Raw genomic sequence first — 22,496 nt, 5'->3', positions numbered from 1 at the left:
CATGGAGGGCTTACAAGATAAGCAAAACCCTATGGGGCCAGTGGTACTGGGGTTTTTAAGCACTATTCAAGGGAAGAAAAATAACCTGACATTCAGCTAAAGCAGGACAAAACCTGTCAAAAGACCTGATTTTCATTCTTTTATCCTATCTGGCTTGCTAAGGATAAAACAACTAGTCCTTAGAAGGGTAGGATAGGTAACTTGTTCACTGTAAACTGTGAGCTCAAGGGGATGGAATCACTACTCCTTTGCTATTCTTATGGTAAAATTGGAAACTTTCAAGGAGTGAGTAGGCAGACACTTTTCACCTTGCTAAAGACAACCTTTAATAATTATTTAAATAATGGGAAATCAAAAACAGATGGTTTTTGCACTGCATTACAATAAATCCATAAAGTGCATTATGTAACAATTGAATATAATGAAGGCTTACTTATGGTAATTGATATAAAAAGTCAATACAGCATTTTATGGAGTAAGAAAAGCAGAATGCATATAGTATAGAATGCAGTACAAACACAGATATCATGTAGATAGAGAGCGAGATAGATAGATAGATAGATAGATAAAGATGACTAAGGATCCATTAAACTTTTCTGTTCTTTTTGAATTCAGTGTGTATCAATTTTTGCAATCTGATGAAAAGCTACTAAGTTTTAATTTAAATGTTAAACCATTGGATTAAAATAGGAACATATTAGTGAATAGTTTTATAATCTTGGGTGAATGGGAAATGTTTTCTGAAGTCTAATATGTTTTCTAAGCCAAATTTAATAGAGAAAAAGATAAATAGCTGTCACTGCATAAGTGTCAAGTATTTCAGCAAGACAATCTGAAAAACAAATACATGAAAACTAACATAAACAAGCATTATATGGCATCTACATGCTTTTCTTATTGTACAAGTGAGAGAAAAGGTGTGGAATCGGTCTTCCTATGTTTGACTCATTTCACTTAGCATAATGATGTCCATTTCCATTAAATATATTTATAAATATCATCTTTACTGAATTATAACCCTTACACAACAATATACTCTTCTTTCCTCATTTTATGATTTTCATTTTGACTTTGTATTTTCTGATATTAATGTGTACACCCCTGCTTTCTTTATGTTTGTTTTTCCCTGGTGTGTATCTAATTTGCTAACTTCCCAAAGCGTATTGCTTGAATATATCTCTGAAGTTCTCTCTGTGACCCATTTTGATAACTATTTTATCTTAATGACTTACTTTTCTTTAAAAAGGAAAGTAATATAGTTACATACAGTAATACAGTAGAACTAGGGAAAGTATTTACAACATAATTCAAGAACAGTAGATTAATATCCCTAAACTATATGGAGCATTTAAAAATAAACAAATAAGTGTATACGATATGACTGATTCATATTAAATGGCATTACCTAACTATTTAAAAACTGAGTATAAGGTGAACTTATCTTAGTAACTATCTATGTATACATAATAGGAAATTTCAGGATATTATTTTTCTTTATATCATTACTGAGGTAGACAAGCCTTTCCAGGGGGGCCATATGGGAAAATTAATAAAAATTCTCAGGGACTGATTATATGAGCTTTTCTGAAAATGACCCTTTTAAACTATAGGTAATTCTCCATTTTCTTTCCAGAAATTCACTTGTGTTTTCATAAAAATAAAAAAAAAAAAGTCAGGATACTTTAAACCACAACTCCTGACACTTCAGGTAGTGCAAAACAAGCAAAGCATGTCTGGAGATGTTTTTAAACTATCACTGAATGGTTATAAAAATGTAAATGCATGTCTAAATTGCTCTATGCCTCTTTCCATTTTTTCTAGGAAGCTACACATAACAGGTACATCCTCTGGATCTTTGCTACTTTATTTCAATGGAGCAGCTACAATGTAGTGACACAAACATGAGCTCTAGAAAATGTGATTTGAATATCATTTCTCGTATTTACTGGCTGTGTGATTCTGGAAGGCAAAACTGTAACTTTCAGTGCTTTACTTAAATTTAATTAAATCAACAACAATGGAGTTAAAGGGCAGGTGTTGTGTCACAACAGCTTAAGCTGTTGCTTGCAATGCTGCCATCCTATGACAGTGCAAGTTCTAACTACTCCACTTCTTATCCAGCTTCTTGTTAATACATCTTACTGTCCACTTTGCCTGTCAAAAAAATTAAAGTTAAAAAATTTTAAAAAATGAAGGCATTTAGGTTAGTAAACCAGAGGATGGAGAGTTCTCTCTGTCTCTGTGTCTCCCTCTCTCTGTGCCTTCCTGCTTCTCCTCCAGCCTTTTCATGAGCTTGCTGAGAGTGGACGTCAGAGCCAGCATGGCTCAATCGCGCTCCAACTCCTTCTTCAGCCCATCCGGGTCCAGCTCCTTCTCTGTCTCCTGGATGATGCTGTCCAGCTCCCGCTCCATGCCTGCCTTCACTTCGGCGCGGAGCCGCTCTCGGTCGGATGGGAGCAGGATCCCTTCCAGCTCCTTCTCAAACTCCCCCAGAAGCTGCAGCTCGTCCTCGTCCTCGTCTTCGTCCTCGTCCCCGTCGTCCTCTTCTCCCACCTCACCCGGAGGGTCAGCGTCACCCTTGTCCTTGCCCTCCGGTTCCCTCTGAGGGGCTTCTGGGACGTCCTCGTCCGGCTGCTCTTGGCCTGCGTTTGGCTTCCCTTTTTTCGTTCCACCTTTCAGCTCCTCTATCAAGCGAATCAAGTCGGCAGGACCCCGAATGACCTTGACCTGGACGTTGTTCTGAAAATCGCTGGGAGGGCCTGGAGCCACGTCTGCTGCCTCCGGATTCGGGTCCTGCTCCTCCACCTCTGCCCCTTCCCCTCTGGGGGCCTGCTCCTCTGGCTCGTGAAGCATCTTCCAGAAATCAGGTTCCTTACTGTCGTCCTTGGCTGGGCTCGCACCTGCTCTCTTTGGGGGTACCGCCCCAGGCTTGGCCTCACTCCACATTTGGGGCTCTAGGTCTTGCACCTCCTCTATGACTTTATTTTCATCCTGCTTTGAGTCCTCTTGCCTTTGCATGTAGGCCAGGTACTCCTCGGGCTGCAGGGAAGGGTGGCAGAGGATAGCCTGTGGAGCAGCACTGGGTGGGGGCCGGAGGAGAGGGTGGGGGCAGAGCCGGGGGGTCCGAATGGTCAGCACATAAGAGCAGGACAGGGGCTCGTCCACGCGGTCAATGTAGTCCCCGGAAATGCCTGCGCTCTCATCACAGAGGAACCCAACCTCAGCCTCCTGGGGCCTCCCATTGAGGTCGCACTTGGACCCATTGCCATAGGTGTGGCTGTGGTAGCATTTCAGGCGATGCTGCTTGGAGGCCTTGGCTGTTTCATCATCCCAGTCGAAGGCCGATTGGTAGTAGCCAAGATACAGGACTTCACCTTTGATCTCTGAATCTTCCATGTGGTACTGCTGGATGTGGCGTCCATAACAGAACTCGTACGTCCACCAGTCTTTGGTCTTGAGCAGGCAGGGAGCATCTCTCATGGGGCTCAGCAACTCCGGGATCCCAGGCCCTTGGTACGCAGGTGTCTCCTCCTCCCTCTCCCGCTGGAAGTGGATAGCTCCAGCGGGCAGGCGACACTCGTAGCACTGTTTGTACTTGGAGGAGATGATCACCACGTGGGAAGCTTGGCTCTGCCCTCCCAAGACTGGCAATGGCAGGATCTCGATTCCATAACGCATTTCACTCAGCTCCTCCAGGTTCAAGCTCCCAACACTGCCGGTCAGACTTGCAGGTAACAACAGCCCCAGAAGCAGCAGCCCCAATAGGCTGGACAGCAGCGTTTCCGCCGCCATCTTTCGTTCCCCTTCTTAGGCAACCTGGTGGTCCCCCGCTCCCGGGGCCACCATGTGGTCTCTCGATTTGAGTGCTGGTTAGTCAATGACGGGTAAGATCCCCTGGGGGACAACCTAAGACAGGCACAGCTGTGTACGGAGACCACATGGAAACGGGGTCAACAATGGTATGGCCAAGAATCATGCCTCCCGTTGCTCAAAAATAAACGAAAAGGGGAATATGTGGTGAAATGAGAAGGCCATGCCAAGGTGGCTGCTGGCAAGCGAGTCAGTTACCCAGGAATGGCTTGGAAACCCACCTGGCAATGGAGCCTGCCTGGCAACAGGCTGTGATTGGATGGCTCTGGAAACTGCCTGGCAACAGGCTGTGATTGGATGGCTTTGAAACTGCCTGGCGACAGGTTGTGATTGGATGGCTCTGGAAACTGCCTGGCAACAGGCTGTGATTGGATGGCTTTGGAAACTGCCTGGTAACAGGCTGTGATTGCTTGAGGTATAGACCGCCCCTTGACCAGATTGGCTGGTCTTGGCTATCCAACTCCCGGGGGTCTGTGTGTTGACTCCGCACCTCTTGCCCCCACCACGCTGCTCCTCTCAGAAACTAACCCACTGCAACATTGTTGAGAAATCAACGGCAACACCTTCCAAATAAATAAATGAATCTTTTTAAAAATATGAAATTAATGTTATCTTTTCACAAGGCCACTAGGAGGGTGTATATAGTGTGCTTAACACAATTATTGTCACAATATGGATTAAACATAAGCATAAACATGATAATTAATCATTAACAATAATAATATCATGATGTAGGGTATATGCTTTATTTGAGAAAAACTTGTAAATTTCTCAACATTTTGTTTCTTTTGCATGGATTCAATTCAAAGACAATCACATAAGAATTCAGTTTCTCAATATATGTTGTGTGAAGAGCATCAAGTGTTGAAAACTTTGTCCTTCTAAGATGGGTGCTGACATAATTCTTGTACTCAGGCAGATCATTCCACTCATGCATGAAGGACTAGTTTTGTTGAATCCTGTTCTGAGCTAATTATATTCTTTAATTGCCCTCATTTGAAATTTGTGAATTTCAATAAAAATTATCCAAAGACAATCAGAAACAAAATGAAATACCAAAGCTACGTGATCAATTTGTTAGCCTTCCAGACTAGAAATTGCTAACCATTGTTTTAATTACAGCTGTTTCTTTCTGGTGGAGGTGGGGAGTGACTGAGGAAAATTTTGCTTTAAGAATTTGGACGATAAATAGAGAAATTTAAATTCTATTTGTTTCAAAGGGATATAGGAAACTGTGTTTGTATCTGACATTAACTTGCAAAAATAAAACTGAATAGAACAAGCCCTGAAAGTGTACTTCAATTTTCAAGATAGTGATAAAATTGCAGGATCAGAACAGAGAAAGCAATGGGGCTGGCGTTGTGGTACAGCAGTTTAAAAACTGAATTCTGCAAACAGCGGTCCTTGCTGCCTGGCTTTGATTCAGTTCCCTGCTAATGCACACACTGCAAAGGCAACGGAAGATGGTTCAAGTGCTTGGGTCCCTGAGACTTATGAGGGAGACCCAAATGGAGATCCTGACTCCTGGCTTTGGCCTGGCCTAGCCCTGGCCTTTGCAGGCATTTGGCGGATGAACTAGTACATGGCAGATATTTCTCTCTCTCTCTCTCTCTCTCTCTCTCTCTTTCTCCCATTTTCTCTGTCTCCAACTCTTTCTGCTGTCCTGCCTTTCAAATAAACAAATAAAATTTGTTTACAAAAATAAAGAAAAAAAATAGAGGGCAAGAACAGGACAGGTCACTGAAGTGCTGACCAATTCCTGGGCATCACATTCTGACAAGAGTTTGAATGTTTTCTCTAGAACCTGTGAGAAGTTACTGAAATTCTCTGTTTCCATTGCCCAGTTAATAAATTAGGGTAATATTTACTTTTTAAGATTATTGTAAGAATTAAATGAGATAGGATATAATAATGGAATATTTCCTGACCTATACAAGCTGTTCCAAATGCCTCACTCCTTCAGTGTCTTTTCTATTTATGACATTTATTTATAAGCTGCTGGAGTAAACTTTCTTTCTATCAATTTAGGCTATACAAATAAACACTACCAAAAAAACAGTAGAAGCAAGTTACTTAAACAATCAATTCCAAAATGAAATAAAAAAATTAAAAAAAATCTCCTCCAATGCTTTCTTCAATTTCTCATGATAACATGGATTAAATTCAGGTAAAGAGATCAGGCATTTTATCGATGTGGTACTTAGACCATAGACATCAAAATCAATGGAGGATTCTCATAGTTAAGATAAATATATACCATTAGGCAATTATTCAATAATACATGAATTAATCCCATTATTGCTTATAGTGCTTACCTATATTCCTGTTAAACTACCATCTTTGTGCTTTTTACTTTTAAAATTTTTTATTTGGTGGAAAAGTAATCCGTTGGCTGCATTGTAAATTAAAAATATGTTATCTTAAAAATTAAGGAAAGAGAAAAAAAGGAAGAAGAATGGAGGGTAGCAGGGAGGAAGAGAGAGAGGGACAGGGAGGGGGAAAGAAAATATTATATTCTTAGAATTATATCTTCTAAATATAATGAATCTGTTAAAAACAAAAAAAATATATGAACAAGAATAGGTTAAATTACTAGAAGTGTTGCATAGTGACTTAGGGAAGACAGAGTAGTCAACTGTAAATCTATCTTATCTACTAAGGCATTTATTACTGACATTGTATTGCTTTTGTGAGGGATATGTTCTCAAAAAGGTACAGGTAACTTAAAAATAAATGTCAAAAGACATTTTCTCATAAGAAAGAAATGATAAAGGACGTGCAAAAATCATTTCTGGATATCTAACTGCTGCAGCTACAGCCAGCTATAGGACTGACAAAAGAAAAACTATTATTTCTGAATGCCTACATCCAACACTGCTACCAGTGCAAGAGGGACCATCCCATAAGGTAAAGTGCAGACCAAAAACTCCAACTGAGAATCTGTGGGAATGCAAAGGACCCCCAATTCATTTACTCCATTTCTAAATGTCTCCTTTAAGGTATGATATATGTCCATCTAATATTGTTGTGACAAAATGGCTGAGATAGTACTTCATGCAAAAAAAAAATAGGTTTGGGGTAAGCATTTGTTGTAGTGATTAAGACGTTGCATGTAATGCCCACATCCCATAACAGAGTGCTTATTTCAAGCCCTGGGTTTTCCACTTCTGACCCAATTTCCTGTTAATTGCAAACCCTGGAAGGCAGCAGGTGATGGCTCAAGTTCTTGGGCCTCTGCCACACACATGGGAGATGTAGATTGAGTTTCTAGCTCATGGTTTTGTCCTAGTCCAGACCTGCCTGTTGTGGGCATTTGGAAAATGAACCAGTAGCTGGAAGATCTCTCTCTCGCTTTCTCTCTCTCTCTCTCTCTCTCTTTCTGTGTGTGTGTGTGCGTTTGTATTTCTAACTTTCAAGTGGAATGAAAGTAAATGAATAAAAAAACAAGTTTGTTTACCTCACAATTTGGAGGTTCAAAAGCATGGCACTAAGATCTTGTCTTGGGTGAGGGCCTTATGTCTGATAGTTTACAAAGGAGAGAGTATGTGCAAAACAGAGTGATCACATAGTGATACGTGAAGTAAGAGGGATTCAGGGGCCAGTTTTATTCTTTCCATAACAACTTATTCTCAGAAGAACTAACAAGAATCTTGAGAGACTACATTTATTGCATTCTGATGGAGGCATCCCAACAATCTAACCACCTTCCACTAGGTTTCACCTGTCAATAGATCCACCACCTCAACACCACCATAGCTTGGGAACTAAGCTTCTAGCACATGAAACTTGAAACACAGACTCAAACTATATTTAGACCATAGCAGGTATGATCTGGAAGTAGCTTCAGGGAAGATCTTTTTTGTCTATTTCAGACCTGACTTTCCTGATTAATTTATATTATGTTTCTCTCATATGATGCAAGGACAAATCACACACAGCTAACAGAAAAGGGGGGAAAAACTTTGTAATGCAGATGAATGGAAATACAACATAGGCTCAAAGCTTGCATTGTTGGAAAGCAAGTGCTGAAGAACTTTGATCAGTTGCTGTCATTAGCTAATAAGCTCTCTATCTGCATTGATTGTTAGTGTTCTGACCACACGTTGAGGATGAAGTTATCCAAAACAGAAAGGCAAGTAAAATGACTGCGGTTCTAAATAGAGAGTGTTCTCAATTCTATTCTAAACACCATAGTCCCATGCCCTGCACAGGAGATGCTTTGAAAGCATTATCTGAGTAAAAATCTTAGTAATCCTCTAGAGAAGAGTCTATAGAATAATCTCAGTATCCCCTTAGGATGGTGCCCCATGAAGACAAGTTTGAGGAGTTGATCACCTGACCACACGTTCTCTTTTCCTATGACCTGTACTGTTAATAAAATACCTTTACATATATTTCACTCCACACTCACAAAAAGTGGACAGGGAAACTGGAGATTTAGAGACTTCCCCAAATTGGTATAGCTATAAAGTGCTAGAGGGATTCCACTCCAGTTGGTTCTGACTTCAAAATCTGCTTTTTCTAAAGCACCCTGCAGTGAACATTTGTTCTCTGAACAATGCATTGAGAATTCTGCATTAAAACATGGTGTTTCAAGATATATAACTATTATAGTATAAAATATGATAGGAGGTTGGTAAAAAGCATTTCCAATAGATTTTAGACTTTGGCTTTCAAATGTTTTTTTTTCAAATAATCAGTTCAAAAATTACAAATGCATTCAATTGTGCTTGAAATGCTGCTATGGGTGAAGTCTCACAATGCCTTTCCTGAAAGAGAAAGCAATGTTCTAAAATTATTATCAGGGTCCCTAATTTCTTTTTTGTCTCCTTGTGAATGGTCTCAAATTTTCAAAGAAATTTTAACTTTAAGAAAACACAATGTTTTTCATTCTCTGCTACCCCACCCCCACCTCCAGTGATTCATGAATAATATTCTTAAACTTTTGGACAAAAAGAGTTGGCAGTAAGATTGTGAGCAGTGAGGTTGTAACAGAATCTGTGAGAAAGAAACAAAATAGCTTGTCAGGTCTAACTGGGACTACACATCAGCCCAGAGAGTGCAATTCGTGTATTATTTTGAAGTTTATGAAAGTGAAATTTCCTTTTTCTACTTATAATCACCAAATGTTAAGATTAACAACTTCCTACATTATTTTGCTTAGAATTTGTGATCTTCAGCAAAATCCTAATATGCTTCAGTCAATAAAGCTAGCAGTAGAAGATATAATATTAAAAGGGCAGGAATAGAGTTGTACGTATGTTTTGAGGGTAACCACAAGGAGAACCAAAGGCATACATAGTTCATCCTAGTCATCATTCCAACAGATGTATTAGGATCAGATCCAATTCCATCCCACCTCTCCCAATTGTACCCTGTGATCTTATTTTCATGCCCACCTGCACCTTTTGCACTCACTGACTCTCAGAGTTGAAGCACTATTTTGAGAGCACCTCTTAGGAGGCCTTTTGAGTGAGTACACCGAGGTCCAGGCTGGGGAAAGAGACTTTTGAAAGGTTATGGAGTTGGTTCACAGCAAAGCCAGAATTGCGACCTGGTCTTCCAATTCCCAGCCTCTTTTCACTGTCAAACATTACAATACTAATAAAATAGCAAAACTGATTGTATATGGAAGTTTTTGAAAAGTTATAAATGAGAATCAACTACCACAGAAGGATTTGAACCAGAACTGAAAAGAGGAAAGGTTTTCCCATGAATCTAATTGTTGCCTACAACTGCAAATCTAAAGTTTCTCTAAAATTCTGAGTTTGAATATAATCTTTTTAATACCTTATCTTAACATTCATAATCCACTTATCATGTAGATATATAAATGTTCAATGATGAGAGTAACTTTCTGTTAATGAACTTCATGATATCTTAGAAGCTATAACATAAAATGATATTTTCCTTGGTTGTAAAGGAATTGAGGCAGGCAGCTGATCTGCTATTTGCAGCATCTTGGCGGTCAAGTTGTTCCTGTTTCATCTTGCCGTGTCTGGAAACATGGGATTACAATTTAAACACCAAAGGACTATCAGAAAATGCTTTAAGGCCTCTATTTCATGTGTCTCGCAATGACATCCCAGAAATTCCTGAGACTTTTGACTTTATATCCCTTGTCATTGTGCTTCATTTCAAAGCAGAAATCTAGCTTGTGTGAGTATATACTATTAACACTGTTGCAATGTCACGCTGTAGAATAATGTCCCTGGTAAATAGTCCTAGTTCTTCTTGGCTCACTTCATGTACATGAGAACATAAACTTGAGTTCATCACAGATGGCCTTGCAGAAAAAAACCACAAATTTGAATATATGCATTCTAACACATGAGTTATGGAAAGATCAAATTGTTGTGTATAAAGAGAACTTTGTTCAATTGCCTGCCTTTTTTTGCTTCAATATTCCTGCCTCTACTAGATATTCTTCACTTGAGAAATGAAGAACTTGGCTGCTTCAAGTGTTCTCAGCTATGGTTATTTGTTAATAATCCAGAGATAATTTTTAACATACAGACTCCTGGCCACACAATTCAATATCTGGTAATTGAATCAAGAAAGTGATAATTTTTAAAAGGTTTTGCTAGGGACTGGGATGCACATTTGTCCTAGGGTCTCACTACACTAGGCATCCTCTGTTATTCTATGTAGGTTTATGGTCTGCCCACATACTCTAAGTGAATTAATAGGCACTGATAAATAGCAATAGTATCTAAACAAGTTTTATTATATTGATCACTTAAAAATCAGCTGACAGTTAATTGCCATACCTATCTTCCCACTAGGGAATGGTTCACTAATAAATTGTCAAAATTCTCAGGGTTTGACATGATTACTCCAATCCATGACTATAATAAGAAAATGGAAAATATAAAATGTTTTATACATCATTCATAATCCAACAAGAAAGAAACTATCCCTCCATATTATCCTAACACAAAATTCTGGATTCAAAAAAGTCGTCATTAAGTGTAATATCACTCAGTAAAGAAAGAATTAAAATTTGTATTTAAGGTTTCTAGATCTCTTGTGATTTCACCATAACATATTGTATCACATGTCTGTAAACATTACTATTATCAGCAAAGCAAAGAATACACCCTCTGGGACACCCTTTTTTAGACTTGGGGCTTAAGCAACAGATCACACATTAGTGAGTAGAACTGCATTCAGAAAACTTGTGCTCTGCAATAACGTAGGTCATAATTAAAGGACTAGAGACTGGCAGGAGTGGGAGGGATAGAACATATTAAGATTTAAAAATATATGGAAAGGGGGATCAATACTGTAGTGCAGTAGGCTAAGTCACTGCTATTGATGTCAGCATTCAATATCAGAGTGTCAGCTGGAGTCCTGACTGATCCACTTCTGGCCAGCCCCCTTGTAACACACCTGGAAAGATAGTGGATGATGATTCACCTACTTGGATCCCTGCCACCCATGTGGAAGACCCAGATGGAGTTCCTGGCATCTGAATTCTGCCTGGTCCAGCCCTGGCTGTCGTAGCACTTTGGGAAGTGAACCAGCAGATAGAAGCTGTCTTTCTCTCAAAATTATGTATACCAACTCCCTCTCAAACACTCTGGCTTTCAAATATTTTTTCAATAGGGGAAGTTAGGCATGGTTCATTAATTGTGACATATTCAGTAATATGAGATGCTAATAATAGGGCAAGCAGGGTTTGAGGTGTATGGGAACTCTAACTATTACTTCATAATTGTTTTGTAAACTTAAAACTATTCTAAAATAGAATGTTAAAAGAACTGGACACTCCAAATCAGATTCTAGAAATTGATGCTCCTGCAGCAGCATTCAGAGTTCACCTAATCCAGTTCTTCATAGGGATTGAGAAAGAGAGGACTAGGGAAGAAGCATTACTATTTAGGCCATATAGGTATTTGCTAGCACAGATGAGACTCAAATTTAAGTCTTCTAAATTACTATGCAAAAACAGTTTTCTTTTTTTTCTCCTCCAATAATAGATGTTGCAAAGCAATTTTTGGAAGTAAAAGTCAATGGAATAATTCCAAATGATTGCAGACAAAGGGGATGTTTATCAAGAGGGCAAAAAAATATTTTTTACCTGCATTAGAGCTCCTTTAAGAGACACATACCATTAAAAATTCTTCAAGACACATTTTAAGTTCAAAAACAGAAGCAACATTATCAATTTCCATATGCATAATTAATATCTAGTAAACAAAGCACATTTTATGGTCATGGAATATTGTTTGTCCTGAGATACTGTTAATCATATATATTATGTAGCTGATGTCAAATTACTGGTTAATGGTACAAACTTCAATAAGAGCATTGTTCCTTTGGGAAAATATAATTCACTTTTCAATGATCTGCTTTGCCCTGAGTTTATAGGAATGTATTTTGGCAAAAATATCCGTTCAGTAAGTGCATGATGCAGCATGATTATGGAAGTGAGGTGATCATTTAAAGTTATGTCCTTGAGGCAAGTTCTTACATTCCTCAATTTTACATTTTTCAAAAATTGTGCAGACTACATGAACATATATATATGTAAATTACCCTTAACATTTACTGTAATACTTGAACTATATAATACATGCTTGGTAATTGTGAGACATAATTATTATTCCAGTACTTACGATACATCAATGTGTGTCCCTTTTCACATTATTTCTCCATTATATCCATTAGAAATACAATATAGAATGCAGCTTTGTACTTTTCCACTAGAAAATAACATATATATATATATATATATATATATATATACATGTATATATTATTTTTCTGAGGCATAATTTTTTTAGGTTATTCTCCTGCTGAAGGGATCTGGGTTGTGTATAATTTGTAGAAGGTTGCTAGTTCTGATGTTGAGACTCCACCACATGGTGGTGATTTGGCTACTGCCACTACTGAGTTTCTGATTTAGCCAGCTATGGTCTTCCTCAGGAGCACTCATGTAATCAGATGTACCCATACAGCAATTCTGAAACAAGTGACAATGGAAAGGAGGCACATGCATGAACTCACTTGATGTATAAGAGAGGTCCTTAAAAGGTTTCCAGAAAATGCACGCACTGAAGGAACTACATATTGATTTCAAAAAAATTTTCCATAAAATAAACTTGTCTTCTAATTCTTTTTCCCATGAATTTTTAAAAGACCCTTAGACTATTGTTATCCCCATTTGACAGACAAAGAAACCGACAGAGTGATTAAGCAATACAACCTCATAAAGCATGTGAATAATAAATCCTAGAATTTAGAGACAGTAATATGAACTGCTCTTCGGTACTGTGTATTTATGTTGATTTTTTATGATATATTTAAAACATTTTATTTGAGAGCCAGAAAGAGAGAGACAGAAAGAGATTCCTCCATGTGGTGGAATGAGGTGAAAAGGTCATATCAAGATGGCTGCTGAGGTGAAAAGTTCATGCCAAGATGGCCACTGAGGTGAAAAGGTCATGCTAAGATGGCCACTGACAACAGAAACTGCCTGGCAACAGGCCGTGATTGGATGGCTTCGGAAACCACATGACAACAGAGGAAACCACATGACAACAGAGCCTGACTGACGGCAGGCCATGATTGGATGGTTTCAGAAACTGCCTGGCAACAAGAGCCTGACTGGCAACAGGCTGTGATTGGATGGCTTTGGAAACTGCCTGGCAACAGGCTGTGATTGGTTGGGGCATAGACAGCCCCTTGATCAGATTGGCTGGTCTTGGCTATATAAGCTGTTGTACTAACTCAAATAAACGAGTCTGCGGGCTGCTCGCCTCAAGCCTGCTTTCACCCAACTCCAGGAGTCTGTGTGGTGACTCCACACCTCTTGCCCCCACCATGCTGCTCCTCTCAGAAACGAACCCACTGCAACATTGTTGAGAAATCAACGGCAACACCTCCATCAGCTTATTCATTCTCAGTCAAGGGCCAGGAACTCAATCTGGGTCTCCCCCATTGGTGGCAAAGACCAAGTACTTGAGCCATTACCTGCTGCCTCCCAGAGTGTGAATTACCAGGAAGTTGGAATCCAGAATGCCACTGGAACTCAAATCCAAGCCTTCTTGGTATGGATGCTGGCATCTCAAGAGAATTCTTAACAGCTGTTCCGAATGTCCATCCCTCATTTTGGTATTTCTGCATAGTAACTTAATAACTATGTGATATTCATACCCCTGAACAGGGAATGTAGATGCCACCATCCTTGTCAGCATGAATGCAGGATCTTGTATGTGCTATTACTTTTTGTTTGTTTGTTTTTTGTTCTTCCTTTTCTTTACTACTTTAAAAATGATCTTCCCAATACAGTCCACTAATATAAACTATGAAATAAGATTTTTTTTATATTTAAGAATGTATTATGTTAATTTCTATTGCTTGTTCTATTGATACCTAAAAGTGTAAATATGTAAGAAATAAGTATGCTGCTGTTGGACAGCATAGGAGATGGACATTTTTGAAACTGCTAGTATTTTGGTTGTCCAGAAGTTTGGAGATACTTTTCTCTATTTGAGGACAATTCACCACTATGGGTCTCCCTGGAAAGCAGATTCAAGCATTCATAATACCCAGTGCCCATGCTATGAAAATTGGGGTGTAATGTGCACTGTGGGGTACCGGCGAAGGCAATCATGTTGTTTTCATCAGAATAAGCATATGCTGCAATTTTAGATATTGTCCTGTCTGTGTAGCACCCTAGCATGATACCCGACTTGGGGGACTTTTTAAGCTAATACACTTTGATGTGTTGGCACTTGGAATGCTTGAATTAGTAGGTTTACTTCCGTTATTTGCAGGAGAGGACCCTGACTTATAAAGCATTCTGTACTGTTCTTGATGTATAATACCAGAACAATTTATGCAAAAAAGGGTGACTTTTAAATGGGTTGTGGAATGATCTGACAGAATGTAAAGAAATGGATTCTTCTGCCTAGTGAGGTTACTTGAGATTATTCTTTTTCTCTGTATGTTTTTATGGGAAGTTCTGATATATAGAATGAAAGCAAAAATTCCAAAGGTAAATATGAAGGAACTACAAATGTTCTTGGGAAAAAATTCAAAGTTTGATTTTTACAAAAAAAATTGAAACCCATGCAATTTTTCATAGTACTAATTTTCCATGAAATTTCTGAAGACAACAAGTAACAAGTAAAACACCATCAGAAATGCTATTGAAAACTAATGACTCTTTTATGTGATTTCTTTTTACTTTTTTAAGGATTTTATTTATTTATTTGAGAGGTAGAGTTACAAACAGAGAAAGGGAGAGACGGAGAGAAAGGTCTTCCATCCGTTGGTTTACTCCCCAAATGGCTACAACTGCTAGAGCTGAGTTGATCTGATGCCAGAAACCTGGAGCTTCCTCCAGGTCTCCCACATGGGTGCAAGGGCTCAAGCACTTGGGCCATCTTCTACTGCTTTACCAGGCCATATATGAATCTGAAGAGAAGCAGCCATCTGGGAAAGGAACCAATGCCCACATGGGACGTTGGTGCTGCAGGGGAAGGCTTAGCCTACTAAGCTACAATGCTAATCCCTTCAATTGTATGATTCGAAATTAAGAGTTCCTATGGGGGCCGGCGCCGTGGCTCACTTGGTTAATTCTCCGCCTGTGGTGCCGGCATCCCAAATGGGCACCGGTTCTAGTCCTGCTTGCCCCTCTTCCAGTCCAGCTCTCTACTGTGGCCCGGGAGTACAGTGGAAGATGGCCCAAGTGCTTGGGCCCCTGCACCGGCATGGGAGACCAGGAGGAAGCACCTGGCTCCTGGCTTTGGATTGGCGTAGCTCCGGCCATAGAGGCCATTTGTGGGGTGAACCAATGGAGGGAAGACCTTTCTCTCTGTCTCTCTCACTAACTTTATCTGTCAAATAAATTAAAAAAAAAAAAAGAGTTCCTGTGATTACTGCCACAGTTAAAAGAAGTTCATTCTTCCAGTTCCATGTGGAAAGCAGAAAAAAAAAAATAAGAAACTTTTCACAAGATTTTCCAAGTAGAAATTTAATATGATCATGGTTTGGTGAATTAAGGTTTCTTAAGAATAGAAAGTTAATATTGAATAGTACATTACTTGTAGTAAGGTTATTAAAGATTGTACTTATGAAATTGTAGACATCTGATCCTTAACATGAGAGTCACCAACTCTTGATTTCCGTGCCACATTGACAGAAATAAATGTTCCTCTTGAAATTGTATGCATATTTCTCTTAGTAAATGGCAAATATATCTGTCCATTTCCTAAGGACAAAATCCTTCAGGTTATTCTGGATATATTTTGTGTGTGTCAAGTCCAATAATGAGTGCTATGGGATCTTTGTCATTATCTCTGCAGGTATCATACTGACCCAAGACATCATAATGTCTTGCTATATAGCGTCTTCACTATTCCTTCTTTTTCACTCCTTGTCTCCCCATTATATCCTGAGTGAAGCGCTTGGATCACCACATTAAAAAGTTAAAACCTTGTCAGATCCTATAAATTTTCTATACCAAACTCTCCAATGACTAGCAATTTCATTCAGTAAGAATTTACATGATGGCCTGTATCATCTAGTCTCTAGCTAACTGTCTGATTTTTCCGTCCCATTCTCTTCATAATTTATTAACCCCATCCGGCCAGACTGGCCTTCTTGCCTCACCACCATATCCCAAACACACTCTTACTTTAATAATTGCTCTTCTCTCCACCTGGAAAATTATTACGTCAGATATTTGCATGGGTCGATTCCTCAGTTCCACCAAGTTTCTGCTCAAATATTATATCTAAGAAGCCTCCTTTGCCTCCCTATTTAAATAGGATCACCCTCATTTCACTGGCTCTCTATATCTTTTATTTTGTTTTAATTGTTCACATAGCATTTATCTTCATTTGACATTTCAAATACTTTGTTCATCTATGTGGTCTATAGCCTCCTATTAATAAATAACCTCCATTAAGACAAGATAGTTGGTGTTTTCTCTGTTTTGTTCCTGTCCTGTATTTTAAGCACCTAAAGTACATGTGATCAGAAATATCTGTAGAAAAAATGAAAGGATTTGGTGAAAAATTCCATCTTGCAATTTAAACCCAAGATAGCAAATGATTAAGTATCAACTGGATAAATTTTATCAGATGTTTACAAGAATGAAGTTGATTAAATAAGTAGGCAGACAAGGAAAACAGTTTTAAATAATTTACAGATAGTAAAAGCTTTTCTTGATGATATATTATAAATTATTAACCCACTCTATTATTGGCATGATTCAGCAATGAAATGAGACAGATTTTAAATATGAGGTTCTGTGAGTACACATTATCTCTTTGGCGTAGTGTAAAAGACTCAAGAGAGAACATTACTTAAATTCAATCCTTTCTTAGGCTTCTATGAACATCTCCGTAGTTTACCCTTAACTCCCTCCCTTCCTTCTGTCCTTTCTTTTTTCCATTCTTCCTTGTATATTATTAATTACTAAGAAATTCTGGTGTTGTGATTAGTGCTAAATGAAACCCTAAATGTCTTCTTTCTCCAATTTTACTGAATATAAGCATCATGTGGGCCCATTTTGCATTCCATATTTGTATAGATAATAAACTATGCATATTTGATTCATAGTATACTTTGAAAGAATAAATTTTAATATTCCCACCACAGAAAATAAGTTAATGAGGTGATGGCTATGCTAATTATCTGTATTAAATTCTTCTGTAACATACACATAGATTACTACATCACATTTTACCATGTAACTACACACAATCATTAATTGCCAAATAAAAATAAATTTAACAGCCATTAGAAAGAAAAAAAAAAAACCTGTGAAGTGTCCAAATTTGCCTCGCTACACAGAGTGTTAGAACACGCTTGAGTTGGGGTGGGTGCAGCAGTGAAGATGTCAGCTGGGACATCTGCATCCCATATTGAAGTACCTGGGTGCCAGTCTCAGCTCTGCTACTGATTGCAGGTTTCCGTTAATATTCACCCAGGGAGGCAGCAGACAACAGTTCATCTGCCACTCACATGGGATCCCTACTTGAGTTCCTGGGTCCTGGCTTCAGCAGGGGCCCAGCCCTGGCTGAGTCAGTGTTGTAGGCATTTGGGGAATAAACCAGCAGACCGGTGATGTCTCTCTCTGTCTCTTAAATAAAGTGAACAAAAGTAATGAATAAAGCAAATAAAATAAAAATGTGCTTGCATTTTAATAGTGTGGATTCTTTTGCACAAATCATTTTTATTTAAATAACTTTGACAATCATTAATATATTGAAATATATTTTACACATAAACAGATTACATTGTCTCAATGACAAACAGTTGATATTTTTGCTTAGCTATGGGCAGTCCATTCAAAAAGCACTTACTGAGAGTCAGATTTATGCAAAGGCTCATAACTACATAAGAATAAGATACAATATATAAATAAATGTTACTCATGTAGGATATAGTGTTGGTATGGGAGACAGACTGATATCTACAAGTCAGATAGTAGCACTTCTGTATTTTATGGCAAAATTAAATCAGAAAAGTTTTAGATTGAAAGTGTAACAAAGAGACAACACTTAGTATCTTTGATGAGAAGCAATAGTGGACATATGTGCAAGGAAAACAGAGAATGAACTTGATAGAGATTTTTCTTTAGGATCAGATATGTGGGCCTATATGATCCAGATTCATAGTACTTAGCAAAACTACACTAACTGCATCAAGCACCATTAGATTAATGTTTAGTAATCCAAGGGGTCCTGATGTAATGCCAATGCATCTTTAACCTGAAGCTGTTTTCAAACTCATAAATTCAAAATGTTCAGAAGCCAACTAAAATGTGTTCGGATTCATAGTTTTCTTCATTAGCAGCAAATATTAAAACACTGAAATGAAACATTTAACAAATTCCCATAACTTTAGCAGTTCAACACACTAATTCAACTTGCTGCTGTCAAGTATCCTTGTTAGAGCTAAAAATAAAGAACATTCTTCAAATGATTCATTAAGTTATTTCCTAATCAATGGTAAATAATCTTGACAAAATTGTATTGACTTTGAAAGTTTAATAAATTCTGTAATGACAATTTTATTGTTTGCAATGAAATTATAGTTTTGATTTCAGTTTAATTTATTTAGGGTCACGACAGTTTCTTAATAACAGAAAATAATGAATGTTAACAAAAATGAAACTGATCCATCTATTTGTGATACCAGAAAATAGTCACCCCAGTTTAAGTGAACATTATACTGAATAAATTCCCACCATTACTTTGATTTTTGCCAATGTGAGAAAACTTTAATTTTACAGGAGCTCTTCACTAGTCCAAAGGTAACATAGCTTCTGAAAAGAAAGAAAAGTAACCAAGATTTAACCTGAATTTAATAAGAGGTCAGAATCCTCAGTTTGGAGTTGGAGCACATGGATCTCCTTTCAACCAGTTACACCTAGTATTGGAATACAAAGGTTTCTGTGCTCCTAAATCTCTGTATATGAAATACGTAAAATTTTTTCACCCTAAAAAAAGTTTCTGTAGAGAACGTTCTCAAGGCTCTAAATTTGATTAGAAATCAGGTAGGAAAACGTAGGTACCTCTCTTGAAGTGCTATTTACTGTTTGACTTAGTTCATGTGTGTGTTGGTGGGCAAGACCCAAACACGGCTCCCCACATGAACCTTTCATATAGCCAATGTCTCTCAGCTGTTCCCAGGAAGCTAACTTTCCTGTCAAAAGCTGGACAGAACATGTTCATGTTTGAGAAAGACCGAAAGACCATCGACATATGTTATTCATCATTCTCTCCAATAAGATACAGTTAGGCTTTACTAGCTTAGCTCTCTACAGGATTTTAATCCCATTCATTCAGCTTTCACTTCTCCAAGGAACCAGTCATAATAAGTACAACGTTGAAGTTCTCTAGAAACACTACTTAAAACATCACACATTTTGTTATACAATTGCCTTTACATAGCAGTCATCATCTAATATATGGCAAATATTCTACTAATGACTTTCACAGGCAATGTGTGTCTCCTCATAACAACATTGGGATTTTGCTTATTTTCATTCTACAGATAAGGAAACTGAGATTTGAAGAAGTTAACATACACAGATAAGGTCATGGAAATGAGTAGGTGTTGCAACGACAGTATTAGGTGCTCATCAAACTGTCTCCATGTTTCCTTCCAGGAGGCCAAATACATTTTGTAATATCTTCCAGAGTAAGATGGGGTCAAGAGACTGATTCCCAGCTAATGAAAATTAGCCAGACACAGCAAAGTGGTGTGTGCCACTTCCAGTACTGACGTCTAAAGTCTCCCCCACAATCCTCCAAGCTCTCACTAGGACTTCAACTTTTGGACAATGTAGAGATTTAAGTGAAAACTTTTGAAGCCCTGGGAGATGGCAATGCATCTGGATAGAAGAATGTGGATCTCTGAATATTTCCCTAAAGAAATCTTCATGGATATTAATCCCAATAATACACCTAGACTTGAAAATCATTGAGAAAGACAGTTTTATTAAGAAATCCAATGGGGCTTTTTTTAGTTGATAAAGCAGGTAGACTATTCCTACTTATACAACAGAGCTGTATTATCTAAACTAGTATGCACCAACACAGTAGATTTGGCACCATCATCCTGCCCACTTTTCTGTCTTTTCACTCTATTGTACTTTACATTCTAAATTAACTAAATTATTGTACAAACATACAATGGCATCTCATTCATTAGCCATCGGGTATGCTACTTCTTCTTCCCGAGTCATGCCTCCAGGGCAAGTTGTCATATCCTTCAAGTGTCATTATAAATGTTGTGTTTTCTTTATACCCAATACCTAGCAACTATATTAACACTTCAAGTATGTGAACTTGAGCAAGTTGCTCATCCACCCTGGGCTTCCATTTCCATAGCAACTTTTGGTTAGCATTTGGGATGTGCCAAGTCCTGTGCTAAGCATCACCAGTGACTCATTTGGTCTCCACAACAATCATCTGAAGCAAGCACTCTTCATATCTCCAGTTTAAAAAAGGAAAAATAGATGCCTAGACACTTAGCCAAAGTCACACAGGTATTTAGTGGCAGAATCGCAACTTGTGTACTTATGGCTGTATTACAGCATTTTGTCCCCATGGCTGTTACTGTGTTATAATGGAGGGTAAGGGCTCTAAATAACTTCAATAGCCCTTGCACTTAATATCTTGCTGATCTAGACTATAAAGCACCAACTATTTTTGGAACAGATGGATGAATGAGAACTAGAATAATGTTTCTCTGTTTCCAAGACTTTCCATATACTAACATGGGCATATATATCGCAGAAAAAATACATAAAAGTTGCTATGTAGTAAGTATTAAATGAATATTTGTTGAATGAATAAAGTATCTCAGAACGATCAATTTAAACAAGTAAAAGATGAAAAGAAAAACAATTATTTTTAACAAGAAATTGCCCCTCAGGACAATGAATCCTGTTTATTTCAATTTAGAAATCCATTTTTCACTCTGAGTATCTTTGTGGTTTTTAAACGTAGGATTTAGGATTAAGGTTGAAGATTTAGAAATAAATCTCCATCGCATAAAGAGAAGATATTTGAGTTTTCTGTGTAGTCATGGATGGAGGGCTTTAGGGGAAAGCAGCCAGTATGGCATAATGGTGTGAAGTTAGACTACTACATGGGATGAAAGTATCTATAAGAATATCGCAGGTATGAGTTGCTAGTGAGCAGTTTCCAAATAGTGAAATTCACAGTTGAAATTGAAATTGTTAGTGCACTGAAAATGCAAATTCTTTAGCTGTATCTCTGTGATTCCCAATCCTTGAATAAAGCCTACTACATTTAAAATTCTATTTAAAAATTGAGGTAGTTGAGGGTGGGAGGGGGAGAGAGAGATAGCGAGAGAAAGGAAAGAGAAAATGAGAACACGCTCCTAACAGTGTGGACTGGACTGGACCAAAGCCAGTATGTGGGAACCCAATTCATGTCTTTTATGCGGATGCAAGTAACCTAATCTCTTGAGCCATCACCACTGCCTCCCAGGGTCTTCATTAGTGGGAACCTGGAGCTGAGAGTTGGAGACAAGGTTTGAGCCCAAGCACTTCAATACTGGTCATGAGTTTCCTAATTGATATTCAAACTATTTGGGCAACCATTTACCCTAGTCTGTATCTCTCTCTCTGTCTTTCTGTCTTCCTTTTTTCTCTACTATTTTCTGAAAGGGCTTGATAGAAATCAAGGAAGCAACTCCATTTCATATTTGAATTGGCACAGGGTTGAAATGAAGACACGGCTCATAAAAGCAGGATTCCAATGTCAGTGGTGACCATTAGAATGTACGTTCTCCATAACTGACAAAAATATTGGAGAGAGTGTTAGATTACCACAATGTGTGTTATAAGGGTTCAAGTCCATTTATTGTGTGCTCAAGGTTTCAGTTATGACCACTAACATCTAAATTTCTCATTATATTAGAAAATTCTAACTTTTATAATATCTGTGCACCAGAGATCTAAACGGATATTTGTACTCGATCAACTATGGTTTTGTAAGAAAAAAAAAATCATGTACATGGCAATGTATTACAAAGAACTAAATATACTTTTCTGGAAAGACAACAAGGAAAGAGGTTAGATACTTTCAAAAAAATATTATCTTGAGAGGAAATGAAACTAAAAAAGG

At 38.1% G+C, this 22,496-nt stretch overlaps 1 protein-coding gene across 1 annotated transcript; it reads right to left on the bottom strand.

Annotated features, from left to right (window-relative positions):
* Nucleotides 1-2,271: 2,271 nt before the first annotated feature.
* LOC133752967 (protein OS-9-like) lies at nucleotides 2,272-3,798 on the bottom strand. Its single transcript, XM_062183281.1, has one exon. The coding sequence runs from the start codon at nucleotides 3,790-3,792 to the stop codon at nucleotides 2,326-2,328; it is 1,467 nt and encodes a 488-aa protein (XP_062039265.1). The 5' UTR covers nucleotides 3,793-3,798; the 3' UTR covers nucleotides 2,272-2,325.
* Nucleotides 3,799-22,496: the final 18,698 nt, after the last annotated feature.

Source organism: Lepus europaeus, chromosome X, assembly GCF_033115175.1.
Source record: "Lepus europaeus isolate LE1 chromosome X, mLepTim1.pri, whole genome shotgun sequence".
NCBI lineage: Eukaryota > Metazoa > Chordata > Mammalia > Lagomorpha > Leporidae > Lepus > Lepus europaeus.
The sequence above is the reverse complement of the archived record's forward strand: the minus strand, read 5'-3'. Positions and strand labels throughout refer to the sequence as shown.

What these genes read in the sequence shown, in the direction of transcription:
- LOC133752967 (XM_062183281.1), bottom strand. Translation starts at nt 3,792, where the DNA reads ATGGCGGCGGAAACGCTGCTGTCCAGCCTATTGGGGCTGCTGCTTCTG.